Genomic DNA, 20,039 nt, shown 5'->3' on the forward strand with positions numbered 1-20,039 from the left:
TTCCCTCCCGCCTCATGTCTCCCAATGATTTTGGGTTGTCCTCGCCTGAGAAGCTCGGCGGGAACAGCAGCACCAAAACCGAACCCCTCCGCACACCCGGCTGGCCGCAAGCCCGGCGGCAAAGAGCCCCGGGGAACCGGGCCGCCCCGCCGCTAGCCCCAGCTCCGACGGCCGCGGGGACGCTCTGCGCATGCGCCCTGCCGCCGCGGGGCCCACCGGCTCGGGCTCGCCGTGCGGGGTGGGCTCCCTCTGGCGCTTGCGCGCTGGGCGGCGGCGGCGGGCGCGGGGGGGGGTGTTCGGGCCCAGGCGCTCGCTCCCCTGCGGAGGCGGCGGCACCGGCAGCGGGACCGCGCGCGGCGAGCTCGTCGGTCGGCGAGCGCGGGTGGGGGAAGCAGGGGCCGCCCCCCGGGCCGCCCCCGGCATGGGGCGCTGCTGGGGCCGCCCCCCTCGCCGGGCCCGGCGCGCCCCCCGACTCTGCCTGCGGCGCCGCCCGCGGGGCCTGTAGGGGCGGCCGCGCCGCGCCTGGCCGGGGGGGGGCAGCGGCGGCATGAGGAGCCGCTGCGGCCGCCGGCAGTGAATGGGCGTCGCGGCGGAGCGGGAGGAGCCGGAGCCGCCGCTGGAGCCGCCGCCGCGATGGCTCAGGAGAAAATGGAGCTGGACCTGGAGCTGCCGCCGGGGAGCGCCGCGGCCCCGAGCGACGGGGGCGGCCTGAGGCGATCGAACAGCGCCCCCCTCATCCACGGGCTCAGGTGAGCGCCGCCCGGCCCGGCCCGGCCCGCGGCGCCGGAGCCCCGGAGCCCCGCCGGCGGCAGCGGGGCCCGCCCCCGTCCAGGCTGCCGGGACGCGGGGGTTTGGCCGCCGCTGCCGGGTCGGGAGCGGGGTCCGCGGCCGCCCCTGGCTGTAGCCCCGGGGATTGCTCCGTGTTTATCCGGGCCGGGCCTGGGAGGTGAGCTCGTCACCGAGCCCGTCCCGCGGCGCTAAGCGGTGGGTGATGTTTTGGGGAGCCGTGGGCGTGCGGGGAAACGTGGGCTCCTGAGCGGTGTCCCACGCGGGGAGGGGTTGAGACAAGGCAGCCCTCGAAGTGCGGAGGGGTGCAAGAGAGCCTGGGTGGACGTGCTGTAGCTTTATTAAAACGCTCTGTTTGTTTCCATCCAGGTCTGCTGCGTGTTGTGTAGCTGAGAAACGTACAGTACGCAGCGTCAAGGTTGTGGCTGTTGTTATAGATAAAGTAGCAATCTCGGTGATTTCTGTAAGGGTTCAAGTTCGAGCAAAAAAAGAAATCACTGTGCTGTGTATGATTACAACAGTAAATGCTTTCGGAACAATCAGGCGAATTCGGTGAAGAAGATAATGTCATGGGACCTTGAAAGATACAGAAGTTTTACATTTTGTGTTAAACAATGTATCAGTTGCCCTGGAGTTTTTCTGGATTATACTAATTTTGTTAGTTTGTAATAGGGGGAGAAACACAAGGTGTTGCTTGGGTATTGCCCTCAGCCTGTGGCAGGTGGTGTTTGCAAGGGGGGTTGGGCGTTTGCCCTGTGTCCCAGGTCTAGCTCTCTTCAGCTGACAAGGCAGAGACAGTGGCAGTCCTAGGCAAGGGCTAGGGGGAAAGCTCTCAGATATCTTGTACAGTTTTGTGTTTGGGCAAGTTTATAACTCAAAGTGCTCTTTCTTGCCTCCTCTGGGCTGTCGTGAAGTTGGGAGATGCCCCCATCTGCTACGTGGAGTGGCTACCATCTAACTTCATGGTGGTCCATGTGCTGCTACTAGTAGTATGTCTTGCAGTTTGGGAGAGCATGTTGACAAAAAACTTTATAAAACATAGTATAATACGTAAGTACTTTCTGGTTTGTTTTTTTTTAAACTTCATGTTTCTGTAAGGAACTAGGTACCAGGTGACAAACAAATCTCATAAAACTTTTGTACCAAAATGCTTAACAGTACATTACAGTTCAGAGGAAGTACTAATTCTTGCCTATTCACTCATGACTTAATGTTAAGTAAACATAATTGTGATTCTTTTACATAATCGTAATGAAACAACTATCAGTTTACATTTCCATGCAGTACAGAAGTATTGTGAATGGCAGTTGTTCCTCAGGGACATTTCTGAACAGGTAAACTAATTATGTAACTGAGACAAGATGTTTTTATGATCTCAGCCTTTTATAAGTTGTTTCTTACAAACAGTGAGACCCTTGACTATTTAAGAAAAAAAAAAAAAGGCATCCCATAACCATGTTGTAAACAAATGATTTAATTCAGGGTTTGGGCAGGCAGAAGGGTAAGCCTGAGCTCTTGCATTGAAACTGCATACACTATACATTAGGTGTTTATACAAATTAAACTGAAATGCCATTGAACTAATTTGAGGTACTTGCAGTGGTTTGCCTGTTAGTTAGGAATTTTCCAGCAGAATACTGTTTTTGCAAGATTGCAGCTCTTGGCAAGAATCTTCAGTTTTTCCCAGAATCGCTTTGTTGGGGAAACTGAAACAAAAGCTCTTGCTCTTGAACAGCTTGCTTTTTCTACTCTGCCTCCTGTTTTGACTTCTTCGTTAACAGATTTAGTAAGGAGCTTGGAGAATGAGTTACCATAAAAGCCAGAGAAAATTTTTAAGTGGAATATTTTAGATCATAGAAGTTACCTTTCACAGAACTTTTGATTCTTGTTTGCATGCCAAATAAAATTGATTTTTAATGGGAACTTTAAGAATTTTCTGTGAAAGGTAAGTCTGAGATCTGACCAGCTCTGGTCTTTTTGCAAGGGAGATCAAAGGTAAGGATGTTGTAGGGTTTATTTTCTCTCCCTCTCTTCTCTTCTAGTTAGCACTGAATATTGGATTCAGCCTATGGTAATGTGTTACAGAATCGTTCCAACCTGTTTTCTCCATTCAAACCCTGGATTTCAGGATGTACTGCTTGTGTTGTGTTTGCATACCAACCAGTACACTTACAAGAAAGAGAAGTTGTAGCTGTTGGCCTGGGCTAGTAAATCTCATCTCTAAACATCACATCATGGGTCCCTTAAATTTCTCCTGTTCCACTTCCTATCAAATGGCAACTGTTTGATCTCTTGTGCGTGTAAACAGAGTGCAACTTCTCTGAAAACTGTAAATGATGGCTGGTCATTTGTACTTGATGTTTTAGAGAAAGAGAGTCAACGCATTCTTCTTAGCGAAAAGCACAGTGCTTATGCCAATTGCTACTGGCTTTTATTTCACAATATAAGCTTTGTTTATTTTTTATTTACAGCTAGGTAAAAGCTGTCTAAAACTTATGTGTCTAACAGGTGCTTTTTAAACTGGAGGATTCTGATAGTGATGTGTCTTGAAAGTGCATTATGATTATCAGTCTTTAGAACAAGGTATTACTATTGGTCAGATTAGTTTTAAGAAATTGTATTTGTGTAGTGCATTTATTCATCCCAAGTTAGCAGCTGAAACAAAAAGATACAATCCAGTGACTTCTTGTAATTTGGATCTAATTACAATCTTACATTTGGATCTGTTTGCCTATGCAGTTCCTTGGTGGTTTTTAGGCATGGGGATTGTAGGATTGCGTCTCAAAATTTTTATTCTACTGACCATAAAAATTACTTAATTTCTGCAGTTGCATTCATTAAGTGCTGATCAATGGCTGTTGATAACACTAGTGATGACCAGTGAAACTTGCTTTAGAAATCAATAGAACTAAAGTTGCCTTGAGAAAGGAGCTCATTTTATATCTATAATCCTGTGTTACTTAAATGGATGTGCTGCCTCCTAGTTAGAAGTGTGACTGTGGTGAAAAGTCTTAGGGCTTTAAAAACTGGGTTTACTGTATGTTTAATTTAACCTCTCCTGGAAAAAAGTTCAGAACTTATTAGATGTTTGTAGTGATAAAAAACCACAATATCTTGATAAATCTTATTCTATTTTATCTGTGGCATTGAAGCTGGTTTCAGTTACTGGCTATATGCCATTTATAAATTTGTTCTGTTGAATGATGTTCAAAGCAATATGCAAGCTGCAGCCATTCCAAACATGATAAATTCCCATGGAAATGATCAGTCTTAACAATTTTCAGTTATTCTGAAGACTCAATATGATTAATTAAAATCATTACTTGAAGTAGCTGGGACTTGGGGGAAGAGCAATTTGGTTTCCACTCTCTGCCAACAAGCTAAAAGAGTTCTTACATACCTGTCTCTGGAGTGCTTTGGCTTGAAATAATAGCTGTCATAGCATTTGAAACCGAGCTTATATTAAGAGGTACTTTTTGATAGGAAGGAAATGGCGTTTGCATTTGACAAGTGTTTCTTTTCACAGCGATAATTCACAGGTGTTCCAGGCTAACGTTTTGCGAACCCGCAGGAACAGTACCACAGTTATGAATCGTCATAGCCTGGTAAGAAAACTATTAGACCAACTGCATTAGGTCCAAAGCAGAAGTGTGCAAACAGGATTAAAGAAGAAAATGAGATTGTAGTCTGTGAAACTAATACCACATGTTTTCAGAAACAAGGCTCTAGACTGTGACATTAATACGCTGTAGCTATAGTGAAATGTTATTTATAGACCATTTGGCCTTGGAGAGTACTTATATTTCATTGTGATCATAACTTTGTTTATAAAATGCAAGCAGATGTTCTAAGGTAGAGTAAGAAAGGTAGTTTGCAGGGAAAACTAATTATGTAGATGTATTGTTGTTCAGCAATCAATGTGTTAATAACTTCTGGTGCTTAAAAAAAAAAGGCAGCGATGTTCTGATCTTAAATTGTCTTTTATATGGTAATGGCAGAATAGACTGTTGTAATCAACAACTGATATAACAAGATAGAACTGGCTGATAGAACATGAATCTTGAGACTTTCAGAATGAATGATTCCATATCTCTTAGAGACACTCATTCATGATTTCAACTTTTTTCAGACTGCTGTTATTACAGTTCCCCAAATCTGAATTTTTAAAATATTAATCTAAACCCACGGTGCTTCAACCCAGAGAAAATACTGCATATCTTGTGTTTTAGTGTCCTACAAATTGTGGTAGAAGGGTGTGATTTTTGACTGATTTAGAACACCTGCACCGGATCACATAGACAGCATAGTTTGCTAACCCTTAAAGGGTTAGGGTACATGGGATAGCTATTTCCTCTAACCAAAAGGAATTTTTGGTCACTTTCATGTAACCAAAATGTAACTTTTTCCCCTAAGACAGCCTTAAGAAACAGGTAGACACAAGATTACATCCAGCTGCATTCAGCTGATTATTAGTGTTTTGGAAAAATTAAGCTATGTTGGGGTAGGAGGGGAGTAGTAGAAGTTTTCTTTTTAGGTATAGGAAAAAAAGTCCCAGTAATGGTAACAGCAATTATCCTGTTTTTCTTAGCTACCTTTTGAAGATGCTTTAGAATAATTTGTTAGCCCCATGTTAATGGTTGTAGAATACTACTCTCCTGTTTTCTTGACTGATGCCCCTTAGCTAAAATTCTGTTTTAAAATCAGGACAGACAACTACTTCAGCAAAGGTTTGCATCTGTAACAGAACCGGGATACTTATGTAAAAGTCTAGGAAGATTGGTGTAAAAGGCTTTCTCCTGCTAGGATATAAAACCTGATAGAATGTATCATGGTATAGATTTCTTTAAACAACAGTCTCTTTCTTCATATATATTTTAGGGTGGCAGCATAGGGTAAATTTGTTTATGCTTATGGTCAGATGAAAGGAGAAACAACCAAAGGTGAAAGCTCAGTTTATTGTGTCTACTTCTTAAAGATCCTCAACTGTTGGGCAAAAAAAGATGCTAGTTTAGGGTGCATTGCCTGGAATTTGCTGGGAAGTAGGAGCTAGTTCACTGATGGGCTAGCTCTTCTGGCTGCCCCTAATAGATGTTGCAATCTTCTGGACTGAACCAGTGTTCCCATCTTCATGGGGTGATGTTCTTAACCACTTCACCTCACGTTAAGGTTATTAAAAAGCATCCTGAAAGTTAACTTTCTTCTTCACTCCCAGCCAACCAGGTGCTAACAAAATACAGTTGAAATTTTACTTATGCTAAAAATCAAGTGCTACATTGACTGCTAGATCAGTGCCTTGTCCGCTTTGAAATATTTCTTTGAATTATGGTCTGGGTAATGGTTCTGTTGAAGATGGCAGGGAGAATGGAATTGGAAAGAAGCTTAGAGATTATCTCATCCTTCTGTGTTCTTAAACCAGGATCATCCATAGATAAATGATTCTGTGAAAATAATTAAACTTTCAGCATTAAGGACCCTAAGCAACCTCACCTAGTATTCTTTCTATAGCAAAGAAGTAACCATAGGTTTATGATGTTTAGAGATTTTCTAAGGAGCGAGATGACATCTACTTTGGTAAATTAAATTTTAGAATCAGTAGGTGATAGTGTACTTCAAAACCCACTTTTTTGTATTTGGGAAAACTAATCCAAGTTTTATTGCAGTGTAAGCTCTTATAAAGAGGGTGAAAAGATTCACTAGGTAACTGAATTTAATTTGTTAATTTAGTATTATAAGTACAGCTAAAATTTCATGTTTTGCTAAACTGGGGAAAAAAATTGATTAGCATTTGTCTAATCTGTGTTGTGTTCACTGTCATGGGAACAGTGGGAATTGCTAAAATGCTTTGATAACTGAAGGTCATACTCTATGTAGCTCCATCTTCAGGGCTGTTTTGGTTGTCCCAGTTGCTCAACTGAATTCTAAAATCTTTTCTTTTTTGAGTAGCTTGTCCAAGTCTCAGATTCCAAGTCTTTTATAGCGATGACTACAGGGGCAGCTATGCCATTTTGGCTGGGTCTCAATCTGCGATTTTCTGACACTACATGTAATTGCCAAGGAAGGGTCAGCTAGGCTCAGTATCTGCTGTTTATTTCCTTCCAGAAGGTATCAGTGGCATCTAGTGTGTAAATGTTTTGGTGGTTTTTGTTTTGTTTGTGTGGTTGGGGTTTTTGTTTTGTTGTTTAAGCCAAACATTTTAGTCTGTGGTTAGCTGTTTAGGTGCTATTTCAGCAAAAGTTGATTTTTTAAATTTTATTTATTTTAAGCTGGGTAAATTCCCTGTTAGGGTTCATGGTGTGGCCCCACAAAGGCCTGCGCTGGCAGAAGACAGGGGGCACTGCAGGGACAGCAATGGAAGGGCAGGTGACTGCTTACTTTGGCTGTGCTGCCTGCCAGACTGGCACTTCTGAAACTTTACCTTTAGTGAAAAAGGTTAATCTAACATGCTGGAGAAGGGGGAAAGGGAAAGGTGTTTCTCTTCCATGTGATAGTCTAATAATTTGTAATGTTTCTTACTGAGCTTTGTGCTCTCTTAAAACATTGGGGATTTGACTAGTATGATTTTAACAAATGGGTTCAATCTGCTTTAGCAAGTATCCTTTAAAAGTGACCAAGGGTTCTTTTCACAAGAATTAGATCAAAGCACTACAAACAGGGAAAAAGTGAGTTTTAAGCATTGACGAAGCAAGGATCATGACTTGTTGGAAACAAGATGTAGGATCCTCAGAGTTAGTGGGTTTAGTTAGTGCATTAGATCCTGCAGAGAAACACTTGTCTTTCTGTAATTTTTATTTTACACTGTGAGCCACTGGTTTTGTATATATTCTATTAATGTCAAACCTTAAAGCATGTGGATCACAGTCATAAAATTAAAATATAGTGAGTGGAACAAATGCATTTCTACTGTGGAATGACAGAGTGAATAGGCAGGAATGTACTATTGTCTAAATCCTTTTCTCTGTGTGAGAATCAAGGGCAACTCAAGGTCCACATTGGCTGGTACAGCTTGGAGGAATTTTTATTAGGTGCACAGGATTTTTGGGAGCCCAGTATAATAGTAAAGCTGACCTAAACTGGACTTAAGTAGCAGCAAATCAAGTCATTATAGCTGTTAGACTTTAGTAGCATATATTACGATGACTAAATTCTGTGTCGTGGTTTAACCCCAGTCAGCAGCTAAGCACCATGCAGCCGCTCACTCACTTCCCCCCAACCCAGTGGGATGGGGGAGAGAATCGGGGGGCGGGCGGGAAAGAAGTATAACTCGTGGGTTGAGATAAGAACAGTTTAATAGGACAGAAAGGAAGAAAATAATAATGATGATGATAACAATAATAAAATGACAATAACAATAGTAAAAGAATTGGAGTATACAAAACAAGTGATGCACAATGCAATTGCTCACCACTCGCCAACTGATGCTCAGTTAGTTCCCGAGCAGCATTCTGGCCCCACCCCGGCCAACTCCCCCCAGTTTATATACTGGGCATGACATCACATGGCATGGAATATTCCTATGGCCAGTTTGGGTCAGCTGTCCTGGCTGTGTCCCCTCCCAACTCCTTATGCCCCTCCAGCCTTCTTGCTGGCTGGGCATGAGAAGCTGAAAAACCCTTGACTTAGTATAAACACTACTTAGCAACAAATGAAAACATCAGTGTGTTATCAATGTTATTCTCATACTGAATCCAAAACATAACACTATACCAGCTTCTAAGACGGAAATTAACTCTATCCCAGCTGAAACCAGGATATTCTGGCACAAACATTAGACATCCTCTCTGTGAGTCTGATAGGCTAATATCTTTTGTGAGAAGAAGGGTGTGATGTCTTGATGGTTTTTTAGTTTTGTTGTTTTGGTTTTTTGGTTGTTTTTAGAAGGAGGATTCTGCATATATGAAGCAGTAATAGTCTGTGATAACTTACCATAACCTTTTGTTTAAGACAGCAAAATCTTTGTGTTCTCCATGGCATTGATTAGAAGATGGTGCAGTAAATGGTTAACTGAACGTTCGTTAGTTCTCCAACTTTAGCATGATGAAGAGCTCTAGTAATGTTTTGTGAAGCCTCATGCTGCATAAAGTATATAAACACTAAGTAATAATGCAAACCTTACATGCTGAATGCACATCCATTTTAAAAAGACACCTTGTTTTTTGGAGGGATTGTCAGCTTACAGAGGAGAAGTTAAACCTCTATTCCAAGTTTTAGCTTTGAATTTTTCATCCCTGAATGGATTATGACAGAAGTCAACTGAGGGTCAAACATTTGAGGGATGGGAAAGGCAATTATATTTTGAGTAAATAATCACTTTTAATGACTTGGGTTTGAGTATACAGTTTTAGATCATGGTATTCCAGTGAGATCTTGATGCAAAACTGACAAAATTAACAGAAGACCATCTTTAGTGACATCCTCTCTGATTTCACCTGAATTGGTGAAGCTCTTGAGAAACCATAAGGAAGGTGTTGAACTCTTTGTTAGCCTTCTAATAGCTGATTGTTTTCACCTGTCAAAGTACTCGTTTATAGGCAGACAACAATCCAGAAACCTTTTTGCATAATGTGTTGGTTTGGCTTTGTATTTTTAAAGGATCTATTTGGGAGCCTTCTGGATCACTTAAATTAAAATATTCTGGATCACTTAAATGAAAATATTTATGCAACCATATGTATTAAGGGTGGCAGCGTGCTAGTTAAAAGCAGCTTCATTCTGTAGAAAAGGCTGTGAATTCTAGTTGCCTGGAAATGAAGTGAAAGCCAGGCTGATACAAATTAGCATCTGTGAGCATACAAAGCAGTATAATATGGAAATACATAATATGTTCTTGAAAGTAATTAATGTAGTTTATATATACTGAGAATGTTATAAATGGTTTGGGGGTTTTAATTTACTTTTTTTTTTTTTTTAGTTTGGGATAACACTATAGAGTGGTTACTAACATTCCTACACCTTTCCCTTCCTCCTTCTGTAGTTTCTAAGTGTGTTTCAATTGTATGTGGCTTTGTTTTGCAGTTTGTGCCATCATCTCCCATCCGTATTCCTAGCAGCCGTCTTCATCAGATCAAACAGGTAAGCATAGATTCTAATTTTTTTTGAAATTTGATATTTTTTATAGGCGGTTGGTTTTTTGGCACTTAATGTGTAATGTCCTTCAAATGGCTATAGATTTTACTTTGAAACTGTAGTATAGTCTGCTGCAGTCTGTCATTTCAAGGTGTTTTCAAAAGTAAAGGCTGTATCTTGTCAGCAGAGTTCTAAATTTCATGAAGTAGAAGGCATCTTATAGTGAGAAGAAGATTTGAGCAGAAAGAGAAATCTTAAAATGGACATTTTATAAAGGAAACCTTTAATGTAAACCCTTAGGGTGAAGTTTCACCAAGTTTTTGGCAGTAGTGCCAGCATAAATATTCAGGCCCAATAACAAAGTGTTCCTTAACTTGTGTTGGCACAAGACTTTTGTGCAGCCAGCAAATCAACTGGATAAGGAAGCACTCTGGCTAAAAAATAGTTTGGACTCTTCTGGCTAGGCTATTTTTCATCTGTATAATTTTCTTATTCGGATCGCTGTACTTGTGCTGTCACAGCATGAGCAGAGGGGGAAGGGCTCCAGAGCAAACACTTAGGAAGGGAGGGGGAGTGTGGCAAATAATCTGAGTAGGCTTAAATAGCACTGCTACCAGACAACAGACCGCAGTCTAAAGACTCAAGTTTTAAAATCAACAAGCTCAAACTCTTGTGGCTCCTCCATTTTAGATGTTGACTTTTTGACAGTAGAATGTTTATAAAATTGGCTTGAAGAGGCTTGATTTTTTTTTTTTAATAATAGGGTTTTTTTAGCTTGCTAGTTTTCAATGGGTAGGCTTGATTTTTACAGGATGAAAAGTAAGAAAACAATTTAATGCTTCGGACAGCATTTTCAGGGTATGATGTCTGAAATGACGGAAGGCACTTCTGCTTTACACCTCAGATATTTAAGGTGCATGCATAGTAATCCTGAAGAAAGTAACTGCTTGCTTTCATTATGTAAATAATTTACTGGCTTAAAGAGACTCTGAAGCACTCAAGTCAGTTGTAGAGCTGATTTTGTCAATATAAAAAAGCTTAGGATTAATATGTAAATGTGATGAGAGCAAGGGGATGAACTACTGTGGCTATGTTGCTATATTACTTGAAGTAAAGTTTGAAAATTCAATTTTTTTGAAAATACTTCTGTGCTCATAATTGTTCCATACATTTGTTAAAGCAAACAATGACATTTCCTAATTTGTGTTTGATCATTACATTCACAAGTTGAAATTCCATGTACTGTATACTTACTGGCAAAGATGGGAATCTGTGTGATTTATTTCTGATCTCTTTCAAATCTTAGCAAATAATCACACAGTTGGTCTATGTTAGTAAGACTCTTCCTACATATGGTGAAGATTGTGAAGATGTTTAGTTGAACTTTTATTCTTGAACTGGACTGAATTAGCGAGTCTACTCATCTACTCAACAGGCTGGATAGCATTCAGTTAGTTTTAAGGAATGGTGTCTACTGAAGAGGAGATTGAGTCAAGTTTGTACTTTAAATTGGTGTTAATGTTTTGTTTAATTTTGAATCTTTGATCTGTTTTAATAATATTTTATGGATGTTTTAGAAAAAAACCACTACATCCCAAATTCATTGTGTACAGTGCACTGTATAGCAAACAAAATTCTGACAAGTGTCTAGTTAGTTACTAATCCATAGAATAAAGCTAGAATCCAGCCATGCTTCTGAGGATTATCTGTACTAGTTTCCACTTTTTGAAGTACTATTATGCAAGACTCATAAATATACTCTAGCATGTGCAGAATTTTTGGTTCATTTTATCATTGTTCAGTTTTGTAACTACCTCTTTGATAGTAATGAATGTAAAAAAGCTGCTTGAGAAACAACCAACTCCCATAAGCACTTCTTATGTGATGGTGTCTCTTCCTACATCTCTTTCCCATCCTCTCCCCCTCACTCCTTTTCATGTAGTGAGAGCTTAAGTTTATTGTTGCTTGACCGAGTTGAATTAAATTTTCCACGTACCAAATTGAAATGAAACGAGCTTTTCTGATTTGCTGTAGCAAAACTTTTATTTTGGCCTTAATTTTTCATCTGCTAATCTTTTAGGAAGAAGGAATGAATTTGATGAACAGAGAAACAGTACGTGAAAGGTAAGCATTAAGGCAAACTAGAATACTTAATGCATTCTTCTATGGGCCTGGGACAATACATTTCTTTTCTTCTTTATAGAGAAGTGCAAGTAGCAATGCAGATGAGCCACTCATGGGAGGAGAGCTTGAGCCTGGTAATGCATTCGTGCTTTAATTGTGTTTCTGTTATCAGTATCAGGACACTAGAGACTCTCTCATGTCAACATTTTCTTTTATAGTTTGACCTACAATTAAGGTGTTAGTATATCACTATTTTTGAGCAACAATTTTTCACACTAACAAGGCATAGAATTATCAGTTGTTCAAGGATACATGTGGGTTCCTTGGGCTGGTATGTCAAAAGAAAATTGCATGGATGTCTGCCTGTTCAAATTTTCTTCCGTGTTCCGATACTCACCAAGTAATGTTTAAGGCTTTTTGTTGTTGTTGAGCGTATGCTCATAAATGGCTACCTAAAAATTATTAATATGATGGAGGAAAGCTTGGGAATCTTACTCAATTCCACACCAATCAGTCCTTTTCATGTTAAGGTACTTGCTCATAAGATTAATTATATGTACTATTTACAGAGCGACAATGATTTTGAAAAATCGTCATCACCAAAGCAAGTAGACTTTGTCCCAGTTTCTCCAGCTCCTTCACCTACCAGAGGAATAGGGAAGGTGAGCAAAAAGTGGTAGTAATGGTTTTATCTTGAGTAGTGCTAAATAAATTCAACCAAATTAGTAGCAAAACATTAAGCCACCTGCTCCATTCTACCTCAGCTGCAAATAAGAAACTAGAGAGTAAACAAAAAAAACCTTAAAACCCCAAAGCAGAAAATACCAGCTAGCAGTTGCACATCTTGTGGATGTGCATTTCTGTGGACTGTTCAACTGTTAATCTGTCGTTAATAAACCTTATTCTTTATTTGCCTTCCTCTTGGAATAAGAGGAAGGGGCATACATTCTTATTTTATGAACCATAGTCTGTTTAACCAGACTATGGTGAAATAAATCCTTGTCAACTTGCATGTATTCTGCATGAAAATGGAATCTGTCCAATTTTTTACTTTTTTTTTTTCTCAGTAATAAAAAGCGGTATCTCAGTATACCCAGCCATATTTGATTGGTGGCTTAAATTGGTAGTGGGTTGCTATCAGTTCACCTGCAATAAAGATGAGTTGTTACCATATGGGTGTGATACAGTGTTTATACGTAAATAACGCAAACTGTTTTACTCTCAGCAATGTTTCTCACCATCTTTGCAAAGTTTGGTGAGTAGCAGTGGGTTACCTCCAAGTCCTAGCCCAAGTCCAACAAGGCGATTTTCAAGGTAAGTACCAGATCATATCAATAATAGAAAGTTGGTGTAGCTTGTTCACAATAGGCTTTTGAAATACCAGAATTTGTTATGTACATACTTGATTTCTGATCACAAATACAGCTTTAATATATTCATGGAAACTTTAGGTTTTACAATGCTCTAAAATATTTGTTAAAATCCTCATATCATAGTGTTGGGAAAGTGGGCTGCACTGTGGCATCTCCTCAGTGTAGTCTCTATATTGCTCTTAATCACATCTGAAGTAATTGAATCGAATTCTCAGGGAAAAAAAAACCCAAACAAACAGATCTAGGGTTTGTTACTGATTCTGGTTTTAGTTGCATGGGGTGGTGTTTTGAGTGATGTGGGCATACAATTAAATTTTATTAGGCCCTAACAGTTCAGCAAAGTACTGCCCGTCAGCTGAGAACTAGTCAGTACCTAGATATGTGCTTTTAGACTGCTCCAGATGTGAAATAATGTGATTAAACTTTTCCTGTTAAGGTCTTTCTTCAGGAAAAAAAAAAAAAAAAAAAAGACTGACTTTGGATAAGCTGTTTTAATGCCTCTTTTCTTAGTGTTCTCCATTTAGCAGTTTGTTATCTGAATATCTTTTGATTCTTTATGTGTTTTCAGGCTTCCTTTATTAATGGTGATAATTATAGCATATGCCTTCTTTTAGCAGGAGAAGCCAGAGTCCAATTAACTGCATTCGACCAAGTGTTCTTGGGCCAATAAAAAGAAAAGGTACAGTATTTGATTTTGGCTAATATGCCAATGTGTTAATTTTATAATAATTCATATAGCTTTCCTCATAATTCTGTTCAATTGGCTGATACTTCAGAGTGACTAGAAATAGTATTACAGATGACCAAATAAATGGAACTGTTCGTAGGGATAAAACAAATAGATAAATTAGCTTTTACTGTTCAGTAAAACTAATAGTTGTTCTGTTCTTATGCCTCTCCATTGCTGTAGTCATATAGATCTGATAAGAAACTAATGTAACCTGCTTAACAAAACAAGAAATACAACTATTGGTATATTTCACAAATAAAAAATTTTGAAAGTCCTGGCTAACTGAAGCACACAGGTACTGTAGATTTAAAATCATCCTTCAAAACCAAAAACTGATGCAGAGACCTGATAGATACCTTAGAGCTTTTTTGGGAAATGTTTCTCTTATCTTCCTACATTTTTCTTCAAGTTTAACTCCTGGTTATTTTATTGCATCTGTTTTTATATCTTCATGATTCACCTTTGTAAAAGAACACTTCTGGCTCTGAGACAGCTTTTAAAATACTTCTATCTGAGTTCTGTTATAGCCTGTTTAAGTGTATATCTTTCCTCTCTTCTAGTGTATTTGGAAATCAAAGTCAATATATAAGTTTAGTGACAATCCTGAACTTTGTTTTTATTGATTGCAAGAGGAAAAAAAGCTTTCCTTATTCTCAGCTGCTTTACTTTGGTGGAGCTAGGCAGTGAACTGATAGCTGAATAAACTGAACCAAAAAGATTATTCTTCCCTACCAAGATACCTGTATCTTCTGTCCTAAGATATCTAAACCTCAGTTCATAACTCACTAAACTTTCCTGAAGCTTGGACTAAAATGTTTCCAAGAAACAGACAGCCTTTAAAATTTCAGCATCTAATGTCTATGTTTTGCATATAAAACAACACTCTGTTGTAACAAGTTTGAACCTCTATTCTGTTTGCTCTGTAGAATGACATTGAAAGTAGATTTTAGTTTAAATGAGTAATAATTTTTATCACTTCTTATCTCTTACCAAAGGTGTAACAGAGATAGAAGATCATCCAAAAAGATTATTCCAAGGATCCACCAACATGCTTTCCCCTGAAGTTTCACATCAGGCAGACCTTGGGGGATGGTAAATGCTGTGCTATTTATTGTGTCAATTTCATCATGAGCACTACAACTCTTTTTTCATCTGCTATGATCATGCTTGAAATTTTTTATTATTATCAATATGGACATCCCGTAATTCTGAAGCACTGAAATTACCACACTAAACAGGTGGTAATATTCACTATAATTTTACAATTTCTAGGACTGACTGTTAACATGCTTCACGTATATGGGAGTTGAGCCTGTCTAGGAAAAGATACCTCATAGCTGGCAATTTTTGGAGTGTAGTTTCACATTGCAATCAAATGTGAATGCTAGTGCTTGTGGACGGATTGGGTTTTTTCTTCTTTTTTCCCCTTGCTCTTAGTCATATAGGAAAATTAGTCTGTCTGACACTCCCTGCTGGGAGGAGATAAAAAGTACTACATAAAAAATCATGACTTGAAATAGCAAGGGATTTTGATTTAGTATTTTAGTCAAGACGTTAATAATACATAGGGTGTGCCCACACAGCTATCAAGACAGGGTTGTTCACAGTACATTTGTCCTTTTTGCTTCTCAGCCAATGTACAAGCTTTGAGCCCATTGCAGTGGCAATAATAGATGTTTTAAGGGTACTTTAAAAACATACCTTTTTGCACACCCTATTCATCGTTGGCATGGCAGTGCAGGTTCAGTTGCTGCGTCTGAGTTTAGGAGATGGTAATCTTTAAAAACAGTTTGATGCTATTGCTGATGATAGATCACCTATAGTTATAATTTTTGTCCTGTGAAATATGTAGTGAATGGTACAACTGAAGTGCGTGCAGTTCATCATTGGCTTTCCTTACAAAAGAGCCCTCTGGATATATGCTAGACCAGGACCTTGAAGGAGATGGGGTAAAGCTTGCAATGAATTGCTCAGCCCGATGCTTCTAATCCGTATGCCATTTCTGGGTGAGCTGAAGGAGGAAGTTGGCAGAATGTTATCTGTCTGATTGGAAGTGACTGCAAGGTGTGTAGTTGCAGATTTATTTCAAATCATAGGGCTTACAGTTCCTTCAAAGATGTATGTTTGTTTTTAAAATGGCTTTATAATGAATGGAGGCTCGTATTTGAAACTTACCAGGAAGAGTAGCTCATTTCTTCTATCTTGATGTTACTCTGTTTTCAGTCTGTCGTCACATGCTCTTGATGACAACAGAAGCAGTGCAGGCTCTTCCTGTGACTCACCAGCTGAAGTCGGCACCAACACAGACTCTCCAGTCTCACTTTCTGACCCCAGATCTCCTTTTTTACCAGTAGATCTTGCGGCTAAGTTACCTATTGATTGAGAAGCAGAAGTCTGCTAATGGACACCAAGAAACAGGCTGGACATCAATAAGACTTTCTGTTGTGTGTAACTGATTCTGTTCCTCATAGGAACTTTCAGAAACGTCGTTATTTCTAGAAAACTTCCAGAATAGTTCCTTGAGGAGGAATTCGTGTTTCTAGTGATTTGTATGACATTTACTAAAATACAGTAAGCATTTGAATTGCAAACGTATTTGATGCTAACATCAGTAAGCAAGCTGTTGATTTACAATGAGTATTGTCTTGTTGGCATAAGTTACAAATACTGTATGTACATTCTGCTTGTGGAAGACTTGGCTTTCCATCAGCCACCAGGCAGTGTCCTCACTAATACGAAGTGGTGCTTATGTAGTAACAGATAACTTTCACATTTGTCCTCAGTTTGAAACCAATGAAGCAGCTTACTAATTTGTTTTTATTTCCCGAGTGTTAGATATTTATATTTTTTGTTCTTCATATGAAAGGGGGAACACTAGGTGGAGGGAATTGATTCTTGTCTTCTATTATGATTGGCTGTTAATCAATTCTGTGTTCTAATAGATGTCAAAAGGACAAGTTGGTGAATTGTCAACTTAAATTTATATGTTGGATTTTATTCATGATCATGACTGCTGTTGTGACTAAATTCAAATTAAGTGTGGATGGTCTTCTGGGTTTTTGTACTGTGGTTTTTTTTTTTTTCTTCCCCATTTAGATGATGTATTAGAGTGGTAGATCCTCTGTTAAAGGTCTTTTAATAGGGAAAAATAGTAATCATGTTTGGAACAAAACATTAAATCCTGAGGTTTTAGTATTTAGTACTTCAGAAGTGCATTATTTTAACAGACAGTATTTGTCCTCATATATGACTTTTGTTGGACAAATACAGTGAGGAATCTTGAATGCCTTTTTACAGGCTGAGGCGATCAAACATATTTAATCTGTGTTTAATCTCCTGATGTTGCTTCCTCAAACAATGGCATCAAGTTATTTCTGCTGTTGAAAACTTCAGATGCTGATTGGAGGCCTAGAATATTGTAATCTGAGATGTTTCAGGATTCTTGTACTGTGTTTGAAAAGTCAGTGGGTTGAGGCATCCTGATCTCAACTCTGAAATTCCCCAGACAGGAGGAAAAATCTGCAAACCCCACCATAGACAGCTGTTTCAGATTTTCCAGGGGCAACCTCATTTTGGCTGTTGACTCCTGTTCTGCAATTGAACTTTCCCAGCTGTGTCCCCATTTGTATATGTGTATGTGTCTATACTATGTGGTTTCAAGCCTTCTCTCCAGAGAGGTTAATAATGAAGCAAAATGTTTTATTTTTAAACACTAAATCTTTGTAATGTGTAATAAAGTGCAAAAAGTACGGAAACTTCCTCAAGTAGGAGAAAAGCCCACTCTGAACTCTGCTGCGAAAGATTCACGTGGATGAAGCTTTGATTGACAGCAGTCATCAAAACTAGAAACGGACGACTCAGAGTGCAAAGGCCTGGTGACCTGAGGACCAATGACCAGTTTCCGTATGTCCTTATTGTAGAACGAAAATAGAATGTATTTAATAGTTTTACTCAGTTCAAGTAAGATATAACATGGTTTACTTCTGATTTCATTTCTCTTTAAATTATTGTAGTAGTCAACTTACTGATTGCAGTTCCTTTTTAAATTCAGGCTGCCTTTCATCCCTGTGGCAGATGGACAAGCTTGTGTTTAATGTCTGTTTGCTGTCTGTCTAATACGGCATAGTTTCATTTTGCAATTTCAGGTATGTGCCAAAGAGTTGCTGTGCATTCACTCTTTTGTGGTGAGGGCAAGACTTGTTTTTTTAAGTCTTGCTTATTTCTTAAGAATGAACCTCCTGGTGTCTCTTCCAGTCTTTTTGAAAGATGCATCAGTAGAGGGGTTTAATAGTTGCGTGTGGGTCAACTTGTCTCTTTTCTGTGGAATATTTATGCTATTTTTCAAATAAGTGCCAATAAATGGAAAAATAAATGTGTTTTGCTGTTTCTGCACTTTGTTGGAGAGGTAACCATATTCTTGTTTTCATCTGTGATTAAATGTTTTTCTTTTTAAATCAGAATATCTATTGTAACCCACTTCCACCCAGTCTAGTTTACATTTAAGTTGGCCTTAAAATCTGCAGCAGACTTTTCTGTTTTCCTGATGCAATGCTATCTTAAAGTTCTGTGACAGTTCTAGGAAAGCCGAAGAATAAACCCAAACATTTTCAAAAGACTTTAATAACTAAACATGTCCCTAGTTTATACCTAAAGGAGGTCCTGGTGAAATAGTTTGGAAGATAGAAGCTACAGCTGGCTGATGGACAGTACTGAGGCTCTTACCCCTTGGGAAGAAGTGGGGAGTCTTTGTGGTTTGCCTTAATAGGGCAAGTAATGCTGTTGGAGGAGAGAGAAATAGTTCTCTATCTGCAGTCATTCCTTTCCCTGCTTTTGCAAAACAGAAATCACTTTGAACTTGTGGAAGAAGGCATCTCAATTTCTTGTCTGTCCATGTCATCAAGAAGCTGCAGTTTTGTGCCCTGGAGTCAAGACATGTATAGGTTTTTTTCCACTGAAATATTAAATTTTGGAACCAAATTATCCTGCAAAATATGTATCTGGATTCAGGGAATTAGGGTGTTATACAATGTGCATAATCAACCCTGTACTCACATAGTAGCTCATGCTGTTAGTATTACCTCTGTTCTACTAATTCCCCGTTTACTCATGAACAATTAATATTGAAGCTTTGCTTGATTAAGTGTCGCAGTTACAGGACTGTTGCATATGATGTAAACTCAGATCAGTTAAGGAACATTACAAGTGTCTGTGCCTTTTCCTCTGAGAAGAAATGGTCATCTTTCTTGTCTTAGGCCATATTGTAAGTATTATGATCTCATATATATATATATATTAAAAAAAAGTATAATATATAAGTATATATTATCATATATAAACTTTTTTGTTCTGCAACTCTTTTGGGGCATACAGCTGTTCCTCTCCAGGATTCTGCCACTCCTCTGGAATGGCACCCTTCCGAAGTCATGCTTGTGTTTGGCACTTGATTGGTCTGGTTGAAAACTATCCTGTAGGATTTGTTGGCAGTTAAATTGGGTCTTGGGCCAGTGTGTCTTCCTTGATAACTGATAGGTGTTTTTCTTCCTTCCACCTTCTCCGGAATGACATAGTTGCCGAGGGTACATTTGATAACCATGCCAGTGCTCAGGGGGACTGTATTTTTGGAATGAGCGCTTTGCTGGTTGCTGCATTTAGCAGAGGAATAGATACTTCACTCTAGAAGAGAGGTACAGATGCCAGGAAAGATGAGCCTGTGCATTAGCCAGATTAACTTGCTAGGGTCTGCTGTGTGGTGTCAGTAAGCCAGTTGATCTGAATACTCAGCTGAACAGCTGCCCACGGTCCTCCTGAGATTAGTATGAGAACTTAATCCTAAATTTGTTCTTTTCACCTTTCTTCAGAAAACTGAGTGTAAATGATCACCAACCCATACAAACAAAACAGATCTCCAAAGTCTTGTATTGGTGAGACTGAGATATTTTGATTTATAAATGTGTATTGTGGTT

The 20,039-nt window shown here is 39.3% G+C and overlaps 1 protein-coding gene across 3 annotated transcripts; it reads left to right on the forward strand.

Moving 5' to 3' along the window:
- Window positions 1–286: 286 nt before the first annotated feature.
- On the forward strand, window positions 287–18,452 carry LOC128154014 (P2R1A-PPP2R2A-interacting phosphatase regulator 1). 3 transcript variants are annotated; one of them, XM_052814047.1, is made up of 10 exons: window positions 287–749; window positions 4,313–4,391; window positions 9,799–9,855; window positions 11,930–11,973; window positions 12,053–12,107; window positions 12,543–12,635; window positions 13,199–13,287; window positions 13,961–14,025; window positions 15,072–15,168; window positions 16,300–18,452. In XM_052814047.1, the coding sequence occupies exons 1-10, from the start codon at window positions 634–636 to the stop codon at window positions 16,457–16,459; spliced, it is 855 nt and encodes a 284-aa protein (XP_052670007.1). In that variant the 5' UTR covers window positions 287–633; the 3' UTR covers window positions 16,460–18,452. The 3 variants fall into 3 exon arrangements, with proteins under 3 accessions (XP_052670007.1, XP_052670005.1, XP_052670006.1); XM_052814045.1 differs by having other exon boundaries at window positions 504–749; window positions 13,964–14,025; XM_052814046.1 differs by lacking the exon at window positions 287–749 and adding an exon at window positions 1,030–2,120.
- The last annotated feature ends 1,587 nt before the right edge of the window (window positions 18,453–20,039 follow it).

The sequence above is a fragment of the Harpia harpyja genome, chromosome 18 (assembly GCF_026419915.1).
Source record: "Harpia harpyja isolate bHarHar1 chromosome 18, bHarHar1 primary haplotype, whole genome shotgun sequence".
NCBI lineage: Eukaryota > Metazoa > Chordata > Aves > Accipitriformes > Accipitridae > Harpia > Harpia harpyja.

Bases quoted from the DNA above. Each gene is read 5' to 3' on its own strand.
- LOC128154014 (XM_052814047.1), top strand. From the start codon at position 634: ATGGCTCAGGAGAAAATGGAGCTGGACCTGGAGCTGCCGCCGGGGAGC. The intron at 11,974-12,052 runs GTAAGCATTAAG...TCTTCTTTATAG, and splicing joins AGAGAAACAGTACGTGAAAG to AGAAGTGCAAGTAGCAATGC. The intron at 13,288-13,960 runs GTAAGTACCAGA...GCCTTCTTTTAG, and splicing joins CCAACAAGGCGATTTTCAAG to CAGGAGAAGCCAGAGTCCAA.